Raw genomic sequence first — 10,607 nt, forward strand, 5'->3', positions numbered from 1 at the left:
AAAAGATAATAGATAGTGGTCAGATAAAATGGGATTATGAGGAAAGACCAATAAGTTTTCAATTTCAATATATGTTAATACTAGGTCAAAGGTATGATTGAAACAGTGTGTGGGTTTAACACTTTGACAGAAGCCAACCGAATCAAGCAGTGAACTAAATGCAGTGCTTAGGCTGTCATTCTTGACATCCACATGAATATTAAAATCACCTACTATCGTTACTTTATCTGTTATAAGGACTAAGTCAGATAAAAATTCTGCAAATTCTGATAAAAACTCGGAGTAAGGACCGGGAGCACAGTAGCCTACACGATAACAAATAAAATCTGCTGCATAGTTGTCCAGATCGGGTTTGAAATACCAAGAACAAGGCTTTCAACAAAGCCATAACTTAGTTTGGGTTTTGACTTAACTAAAAGGTCTGGATGAAAAATAGCTGCATTCTGATTCTGATTCTGAGTGTAGTCCTGTACATCACTGCAAGCTGCTCAGGTGCACGACAGCACCTCCAGGAGGAATCCTTTGACATTGCATACTCGAAGTGAAGTTCTTTTTTTACATGAGTTTTCAGGACATAGTCTGTTTTAAACGTGAAATACGTAATGTTTTCAACTGCAATAATAAACTATATATCGTGGAGGAAAAGAGAATTTCAATAAAATAAAAAGTTCATATGTAGGAACCTTTGATCGTACACATCTTTTCCGCAGGTGGACTGTGTTGGTGCAACATTCAACGGCGTCACTGTCGTCACTTCCGCCCCACGTGAAACGCTCAGTACATGTGAGGAGTCGTCTCCACATACATGCACACACAGCAGGCTTCTTCATGTTTACAGGCAACTAGATCACATATTCTCATTTTATGATTGTCGATACCAGGACTATGGAGCCACTAGAGGAGGAGGCGCTGCTCGGACAGGAGTCAGAGGAGGAAAACAGTGAATTATCAGACGATGAGGTGAGTGAGGTGTTTTCATGCTAACATTGGCTAACGTTAGCCAGCCGAAGCTAACAACTGTGAAAACTGCTCCGGACTCAAAAACGTCGTAGTTTTCATTTATGCAAAAATGTACAGATGACACAGACTATGATATACTTAACTCTTGTTTTTCTTTAGCTCCAAGAAGCCTTTTCAAAGGGATTGTTGAAACCAGGGATGAATGTTCTGGTGGATAAACCAAAAAAGTTTGTCAACAATATGGTGAGTGAATTCATAATAACAAACTTTAAATGTTATAATTCTTGTCCAGCTTTGGCCTTGATGAGTGGTTAGTTAAGGCATGTGGGAAAGAAAACATGCTTTATATACGTACATGAACTGACTATTGTAATAAAAATAATAATAGAACTAATTTTGTACTACAATAACAATCGTGGTACTTAACATATTTGATAATGCACTGTATGTTGTGATGCAGGAGGGTTTGAAACAGTGCCTTGCTGACTTCTGTAAAGACCTTCCCTGGGTGGAGAGGTTGGACCTAACCAACCCGCCAGCTGAAGACGTTCTTTTCAAAGTAGAAGGGAAAGTTCCAAATCTGAACAATGGAGACGTCAATGCTGACGATGATTTCCAGAGGGAGATGTTCTTGTGAGTACCTGTAACTTGATGTGTAGTTTGTTGAAAATGTTTTGTTGTCAAACTATTTTTGACACATCAATCTCACCACAAGGTCCACAGAGTAGCTAGCTTTTGATTATCATCATGGGATCTTCCTCAGCAGATGGAATTTCCCAGTTGTCATGGAATTGTAGATGTTCAGAGTTACCTTTTTTCCCCAAGCACTTTAAGTACTTCTAATCCACGCTGGCTTAAAGGTTTAAATTAAAAATGTAGTCTTCAATCATGTAACAATTTTTGGGTGTCACTGTAATTGTTGTTGGTATCACTAATCACAATTTAAATAACTGTCAATTGATAATTTAGTTCAGTTGCTTCTTCATCTAAACTAAATTTCTCAGTACTAAAACAACAGAGAGTGTATCTTTATTCTGTGTGTTTGCTAACTTACAGCTATCGTCAAGCTCAAGCTACAGTCCTGGAGGCACTGCCCCTTTTAAACAAGCATGGCATATCCACCAAAAGACCTGACGACTATTTTGCAGAGATGGCCAAGTCAGACCAGCACATGCAGAAGGTGAGCGGTTTCATTACAATGGTCTTGACTCTTACCAGATGACACAGCAAAACAACACATTGAGAGCTCTTAATTCATATAATTATAGTCGCACACAAATAACAAAAGAGCTTTGCTGAAAGACCTACAGCTGGTTTCTCCTAGTTGTTAAAATCTAGACCAAAAATTTCAACATAATTCTATGTCTGTACATCTTAAACTTGAGAGTGGTGTACTGAATAGCTTGACATCTGACATGTACCGTAACACAACAGATATGTTCTAACATGACTGTAAATATCTTGTTGGATGATGTTGTCTTCTTCCCTTCTTTAATTTATGTCTAATCAGTATGGGCAGTTGACATTTTATTGCACAAATTGATTCAGGAACTGAGCATGGTTGCTTTCCCCCCGCCATTAATCCAAATATTGGCGCAAATAAAAAAAATTCTCTCCCTCTGTCCAGATTAGGACGAAGCTCATCTCAAAGCAGCAGATAATAGAGAAATCGGAGAAAGCAAAGAAACTCCGCGAGCAAAGGAAGTTTGGTAAAAAGGTTGGTATCTGTTTACTGCTGTTACTGTTACTACTCTTATTGGATTACTTTTACCTTTTTGTTGGATAGAATATGGAGTAGAATGTAAACAATGTTGTCTACTTTACATCACCCTGCTACATGTGGTGTTATGGGGTCCCTTCTTAAAAATTCCCTTTTAACATGTAGGATATAATGTGACCTAGAGGTCTACCTTTGCACTGTTGTTCATTGATGTGTAATAATGTGAAAGTATGCAAAAACAGATACTATACCAGCATCTTTGCCTGTTTTATTAGAGACTTCTTTATCAAGGACTAATACTTTTGGTGCAAATAATTAATATGAATTTTTTATGTGTGCCAGGTCCAAATAGAAGTAATCCAGAAGAGACAGAAAGAGAAGAAAGCTATGATGTCTGCTGTAAAGAAATACCAGAAAGGTGAGGTTTTTTTTTTAGAAGAGTGGTCGTTCTTCAGTTTTTTTTTTTTTTTTTTTAGAACTTTCACTGCGCACACAAAGGTGAAAAATGTGCTTCTGTGTCATTTATTGTGCATGGGGGGTATAAAGGGTTGATGATCCACAAAATTGTTATATGTGAGAGTCTTTTCAAATTGAGATTTAAGATTTCTGATCACACCCACTCCTAGGAATGAGTGACAAACTGGATTTCTTGGAAGGAGACAAAAAGATGGGTAAAGACTCTTCTCAGGGCCCCAAGAAAGCGTTGAACAAGAAGGGGTAAGGTGTTACATTTCAGCTGTGTGCACACATAAAAGCAAGTGTACTGTTGTTTCTGTTCAGCTTAAAGCTAGACTTCTACATATCTGCTCAAATATTCTGGGTCATCCTTTTGAGTCAAGTTTTCAAGCTGTGTATACTAAATAGATGTTGTCTGTAGTTGCTAATATTACATCAGGCTCATCTCATATTTTATTTGAAGTATATCAACTTTTGCCTTCAGACGATTTTGAGTCTCATAGGCTTGACTGAGCAGACTACAGAACTCTTTTGCTTCTCAGTCTGTCAAACTGCTAAATCAGAGTTTGGGTTCTCAGTAGGGGTCGACCAATAATCAGCCTGGACAACACTGACTATTGTGCAGAAGTAGTCAATAGAACGAGCAAGCCACTACACTGCAGCCCCTCCCCTCCCTCTCAGCAGAGCTCCGTATACACACACACGTGAGCGGAGATCACTGTAGATTACACCAGTTGACCATAACTACGCTCATTACTGTAAATAAGTGCAGCAAAACCAGCAGTACTGCATCATTTACATTTACAATTATTCATTTAGCTGACGCTTTTATCCAAAGCAACTTACAATTGCTATTAAGGTCAGAGGTCGCACGCCTCTGGAGCAACAAGCGGTTAAGTGTCTTGCTCAGGGACACATTGGTGGACACAGTGTCACAGATGGGAATTGAACCTGGGAACATGCACCAAGCACTATATTAATCTACTGTCTCATCCACCACAGCTGTGGAGGAAAAAAAACTAAAATAAATATGTCTGTGTGTGTCTATCTATCTATCTATCTATCTATCTATCTATCTATATATTATATTTTTAAAGGCAATTATTTAGTAATGAAAAACCAATAAGATTATAGATAAAGAACAGAACCAATAAATAGTTTAATTAATGTATCAATAAAATCCTAACAATATACAATAAATACAAGATAAATGGCAGCAGGTAAAGACAAAGTTTATGATAATTTATCACTCATAGTTAACAAATCCATCTCTGGGATAGATCTCTAATTCATTTCATTTAGTATTTTAAAGATTAAACATGACAATTAACTTTAATCTTGTTATTTTCAACAAAAATTCAACAAAGTGTTGGAGTTTGTGTTATTCAAAATTCTGACACCAAGATTAAATTTTTATTTTTATTTTTTACAGCAAATGTATATCAGGTCCACATATTGGCCATCGGTGTAATTGGTTACTAATGATCAGGATCGCCCCAGAAAAAAAACACATCGGTCGATCCCTTTTTCTCAGTAGGCCTCATTGTTCGGTGTAGACTAAGCACTGAATGTAAAAAGGAGCTATTAAACACACATTCACATATTTGTACTGTGTAAATATGTCTGTATTTGTTTTGGTGTATTTTACATTGTACATCTTGGGATGCAAGACACATTTCAGAAAAATATTCAGATAATAAGGTCACTTCAAAACAAACTGATGATGATTGTGGCATTTTCACAAAAAAGATCAATTTTTTCCTGTTATTTTGACAGCTCCAATGCCAAGAGAAAATACAAGGACCAGAAGTTTGGCTTTGGGGGCAAGAAAAGTGGAAAGAAGTGGAACACCAAGGAGAGTTTCAATGATGTTTCCAGTTTCCGCGCCAAAGTGGCTCATGCAAAGGGCGGCAAAGGAGGGAAGAAAGGCAAAGGAGGACAAAATGTGAGTCACACACACATAAAACACTGCTGACTTGATTTAATAAATGTTGACAATTTGCCAAAGAAAATTATTTAACAAAACATAGTGCTCTTTATTGAGAGAAGCTCAGTTTTTTCCATTTTGTTTTTCAGAAACGCCCAGGCAAGTCGGTACGCAAGAAGATGAAGTCTCGCTCATAAAAACTGTCACAGGCAGGTCAATAGGTTGGATTTAAACCTTTCTTCTAGGCAGGATCTGCCCACTTGCTCCCCAGTCTCTCATCCATATACTTCAGGAGCCATTTAGGAGAACATGGGCTTTTATTCTACACTTTTTGTACTATATGCCTTCAGTAAATGTCTGGATTGATATGGAGGGACCCTTCAAGCCACAGACAGAGACACCTTCTGCCATCTACATATAGGAAGCCGTATGAAGGACATGACGGGTGCAGAAATGGTAAACCCAAGAGTGGACTACATAGAGCTACCCAAACCACAAAGTAGTGTTCCAAAAAAAAGAGTATCTGAATGTTACGGAAATAAAAGTCTGTTCTTTATTATAGACCAGTTTTTATGTTCTATGGACATAATTATGTCTCTCTATACCTATTTGATAAAGTGGTTTTAAAGCAACTTTCCGTGATCACACCTCAATATCTACACCAACCTTCTTGCCATCTAATTTATGCTGTGTGCTCCAGAGTGTTTAGTGTCTTCTTTTTTCTAGCTCAGCTCCTTGACTCATTTCTCTCCCATGTGACATGACATTTTATAATATTGAGCAGCTGTTAGTTTTGCCCTTTCCCCACATTAATATGATAAGTATGCGATGGACAAGTGTGCTTCGTATAGACCTGTGTAAATGTTTCCCCTGCAAGTGTTTTTCTTAGCTTGCTAAGATGGAAATGAAAAAGGGCAGCTTCTGGCGATGACAACTTTGTATGATTAAAAAATCTGAACATAGCTGCTCACTTTTTCTAGATTTACATTCTTTCTGTCTTGGTCTAATTTGATGAACGCAGAGCAGATTCTTTGTGTCCGGTGATGTCCGAGATGACTCTGTAGAAATTGAATCTCTTGTCGCTGCGGTTTGATGGGATCTGGGCGCGGGAACATAATGGACAGAATCAGCATTCTGGCAACAAATTTGGATTTAAGTGATCATTACATAAAACTAGAAAACAAATGCTCATTTTTGTGCAGTATTTGCAATATTCAAAACTCGTGATCTCAGTCTTCTTTTTTGGAAATTAATAAATGATTCTTTGAAATAGTATCAGTACTCATATTGTTTACTTGCGTAGAAATGCTCCCGTATGTAAAACTCAACATCATTGTAAGATTACCAAAATGAGTTACTATACATAAAGCTGTGCACACAAATCTTTTCATGTTTCATCTCAAACAAAACCCATAACAATATGGATTTATTTTAAAACATACGGTGACACTGGGACTTAAATCATCTAAAAACTTAAAAAGTAATTACTTTTATAAACAAGTTACAAAGTGCTTTAACAAGTGTAGAGACAATAATACCCCAAAAACAGTAATACAAAAACAATACAAGATAAAAGCAAGAAATTGACATTGAAAAGACTAAAATACACGTTTAAGATAAATATAAAATAAGTACAATAGAATAAAATAAAAGGGATAAAATAAAGTAAAAAAAAATTGGGAAAGGCTCTCTTATAAAAGTATGTTTTAAGAAGGGACTTAAGAGTTCACTGACTCAGCCGACCTGATTTCCTCAGGCAGGCTGTTCCAGAGCCTCGGGGCCCTGACAGCAAACGCTCAGTCGAGACTCTGGAACAGACAACAGACCTCTGCCCGAGGATCTCAAGGTACGTGTTGGTGTGTATGGGACTAAAAGGTCAGAAACAAGGCGAGAGGCCATGAAGAGCTTTAAAAGTGATCAATAAAATTTTAAAGTCAATTCTAAAACACACTGGGAGCCAGTGTAATGAAGCTACAATAGGAGTAATGAGGTCATATTTCTTTGTTCTGGTTAAAAGCCTGGCAGCTGAGTTCTGGACAGTCTGGAGTCGATCAATAGATTTTTGGGTTAAATAGGTGAAAAGGCTGTTGCAATAATCCAGGCGTGATGAGATGAAGGCGTGTAAAATGGTCTCGGTGTCCTTAAAAGTTAACATAGATCAAATTTTTGCTATATTTCTAAGTTGATAAAACATGATTGAACAAGCTTTGTGGTGTGCTGCTCGAAATTTAAATTACTATCAAACCAAACACCAAGGTTCTTTGCAACAGGCTTAATGTGATTTACTAGGGAACCAGCACATGGCAGTATTTGATTTGCCGTCTGCTGGGACCCGAGGACCAGGATTTTGAGTTCAGCTGGAGGAAATTATTTGACATCCATTTTTTAACTTCACAAAGGCAGTCGGTAAGTGAACTCAGCATTCCAGTGTCTGTGGATCTGACGGGCAAGTACATTTGTGTTTCATCAGCATAAATATGAAAAGAAATACTATGTTTTCTTGTCTTCATTCTCCCTATATTAGAAATACTTATCAGGGACAGAAGGCTATATCATTGAATTTAGGTCATCTTGCTAAAATGCAGGCCCTCTGCTCACAATGCCACCGCAATGTCCTGCAGTATGTTTAATGATTCTGATCAACCTTTTCCTCACCAGTGGAGTTGACACCCATCCTATCTCCTGATTCTCAGTCTGTGGCATTTTATATTTCTTGGTAGGCTCCTGGCGCGCCTTGTGGAAGGCCTCGATAAAGTCAGCTAGATAAGAGAAACTTATATGCATTATCAGTAATACAGATACGATAGTCTTATTTATCCGTAATAGAAGAGAAGAGGAAAACATTTATTTAATTTATTTTCAACTAAATCAATGTAAACTTACTGTTGTCTGCAATCACTTCTGTTGGTTTCCTAGACATGGGTTTGTCTGGCAGGACATGCACTGAGAGGCAGTAGACACACAAACACACACAAGATTGTGAGAAAAAAAGGCAACATACAGTGCAGCAATGTAGCTGTACACAGTTTAGTGTACAAAAAGTCAGGTTCCTTGTATGTGAACAGTACACACACTTATAGCCAATATAGCTATTTTATCAGACATAATGGCATAAATTGCCAGATATGGTACATGGTGTAACGTTTTATATAAATATGTGTTTTATGTTATGGTACTTTGTCATTTATCCTCTTTTGCAAGCAAGGAATTTCATTCCAACTTCTTCACATTTGGATCCCAGGCAGTGCCTTTATAGTTCTCAATTTAAAAAAAAACCGATACCTCTTGACTGTGAGGACTTTGCATTATCCTAAGAAAACAAAAAAAAGTTCCGATTTTATTGATTTCCATTTTCTATTCTCTGAGCACTACAAACAAAAATAAAATAAATTTAATAGTCGTCTAGTGTTAGTCCCTGCATTAATGAGACCGAGTGAGAGACAAAATTCCTATCCTTGAAAAGAAATTTTACTAGATACAAATTTCTTGCTTGTGAACACACACACAGTCTCCCTTTAGATCCACTTATATCTGTGGCTAAAGAAAAAAGACAGCAGCTGAAAGAGGACAGACTTAGCCTACATTTCCTGTATGGGTTGATGCTGAATTCCGTGTGGAGTTTCTGGTGTCTTTGCTCTTTCCGGATCGTCTCAACGTGAATAGCGTTTTGATGGACCAAATCCCGTTTCTCGTTCGCTGCCATGCTGAAAAACAGATTAAAAAATCAGCAGTGATACCGACAGCTGGCAAAATAAAGGCGCTCTCTGACGGGTACGAGTTTATACCTGATTTTTATGCGTGTTACCAAGCAACAGTAAACAATGCCTCGCGCTGCAGTACGGTGCCTCGAACACACGGTGGCGCAGCGCGCTCAGATTTGGTCATGGTGGATGAGTTCAGGAGCCCTTCACACATTCACAGTATAATCCTTTACACTGTGTCATACATTTATATCAACTACATTACATCATGCAGTAGAAAGTAACACAGCAGCAGAGACAAACAACTTTTTTAAAACTAAATTTAACTAAATTTTTATGAAGACCATTGTAAATATAATACATTTTAATATATTAGAATGAATTAGATTTGGTTTATATTGCGACAATTCATAACAGAAGTTGCATTTTGTCTAGACTGTACTGTACTTTTTAAAATTATTTACAGAGACCTAACAATTCCCACCATTAGCAAGCACTTGCAACAGTAACAAGAACAAGCAGAACCTAGAGTCAGGGTGGGTGGTTGACTGCCACGACTGGTTAGGTTGAGAGAGGGGGTGGAGACGGGTAAAGAAGTCGAGTTTGCATATATTAACATGCATTAATGGGATAAGAATGTATACAGATGAAGAGAGAGAGGAGTTCAGTGCATCCTGGAAAGTTTCCCAGCAGTCTAGACCTAGGCTATAGCAACATAACTAAGGTGGAATGTTTCCGAGGAAAGTCAAAAGCACAGATTTGCAGCAGCCATTTCTTCATCCTAATATACATTGCATTTCCTTCGAACCACTACTGTCTTGTGCCATGTTGAAAATGTTTGCCCATCAAAATGTAGTGAAAGAGTGCTGAATGAATGAATATGTTCAGAATGTGAGAAGATGTAGCCAGCCCAAGTACACAGTGATTTTTGTTTGTGTATGTTCTCTTAATGTGACAGATGACAGTTGAGGCATTTTTTCTGAGGTCGCTCACCAGGATTGTGTAAGTCTGAATTCTGCACAAAAACACACACACACTTTCACTGCACAGGAGTGTACAAGTGCATGTGTGTCTGCTGGCTTATTAGATAAAGAAACTTTTAAGAAACACAAACTACCCAGATGACCAGTGACCCTGAGATTAAGTGCAGTGTGTGTAAAAAAGTGGAGTGGCATTTCTTCACATTGTCTTGGAGTACACTTGACTTCCTCTGCTCTCTGCGGTGTCACGAATCACACATAAATAATAGTACTTTCACATCTTGTAAATAGTACTTATGCTTGGGTGGCTGCTGTGGGTGCGCCGATATCCTTTCAAAGCCGCAGTGACAATCCTTCTCACCACTTGTCTCCTCACATTTCATTTCCCTTTCATTTGGTTTCCCCTCCTCCTCTTCCTCCAGCCTTCCTTCTCCTCACACTGTCCCATCTGCTCTTCTCGGAAGTAATCATTTTGCTTGTACGCACTCCCGCCCCTATCTTTGATGGTTGTGTGAACTTTGTGTGCTTGTGTGTACACATGGTTCTTCTCACAGTAACAGACAGCTTAATAAAGGTTGAAATATTCAACTCTCATAACCTGATTCAAGCTTTATTGGCCCTGTGTGAAAGATATAATGGAAACAGGTAATAACTCAAACACTGGAGTGGCTGCAGGAGGAGATTTCAGTGATTTCAGTGTGGGTGGGTGACAAGTCCCCTGTGGTGTTTGTGTATGTGTGCGTGGAAGAGTGAGCAATATGTATTACTGGAGGATGGGAGGGCTTGTGGTGTCAAGCTTTGTTCCCTCGGCTCTTGTCACAGTGTCGGGCCGAGTTATCATCAAGGCAGCTTTTGAGTTCCTC

General features: G+C 38.2%; 2 protein-coding genes across 3 annotated transcripts; one reads left to right on the forward strand and one right to left on the reverse strand.

Annotated features, from left to right (window-relative positions):
- Window positions 1-720: 720 nt before the first annotated feature.
- ebna1bp2 (EBNA1 binding protein 2) lies at window positions 721-6,025 on the forward strand. Of its 2 annotated transcripts, XM_046050493.1 has the most exons (10): window positions 721-783; window positions 882-960; window positions 1,120-1,203; window positions 1,421-1,593; window positions 2,017-2,140; window positions 2,588-2,677; window positions 3,023-3,098; window positions 3,307-3,397; window positions 4,913-5,081; window positions 5,213-6,025. In XM_046050493.1, coding segments are annotated over exons 1-10 (936 nt in total). In that variant the 5' UTR covers window positions 721-781; the 3' UTR covers window positions 5,261-6,025. The 2 variants fall into 2 exon arrangements, with proteins under 2 accessions (XP_045906449.1, XP_045906447.1); XM_046050491.1 differs by lacking the exon at window positions 721-783 and having other exon boundaries at window positions 790-960.
- On the reverse strand, window positions 5,103-8,835 carry fam183a (family with sequence similarity 183 member A). The gene is made up of 4 exons (XM_046050494.1): window positions 8,646-8,835; window positions 7,947-8,006; window positions 7,719-7,822; window positions 5,103-6,162 (listed from the first exon to the last, which is right to left on the reverse strand). Exons 1-4 carry the CDS (start codon window positions 8,764-8,766, stop codon window positions 6,067-6,069), a joined length of 381 nt encoding a protein of 126 aa, XP_045906450.1. The 5' UTR covers window positions 8,767-8,835; the 3' UTR covers window positions 5,103-6,066.
- Between the last annotated feature and the right edge of the window lie 1,772 nt (window positions 8,836-10,607).

The sequence above is a fragment of the Micropterus dolomieu genome, linkage group LG05 (genome assembly GCF_021292245.1).
Source record: "Micropterus dolomieu isolate WLL.071019.BEF.003 ecotype Adirondacks linkage group LG05, ASM2129224v1, whole genome shotgun sequence".
In the NCBI taxonomy this organism is placed as follows: domain Eukaryota; kingdom Metazoa; phylum Chordata; class Actinopteri; order Centrarchiformes; family Centrarchidae; genus Micropterus; species Micropterus dolomieu.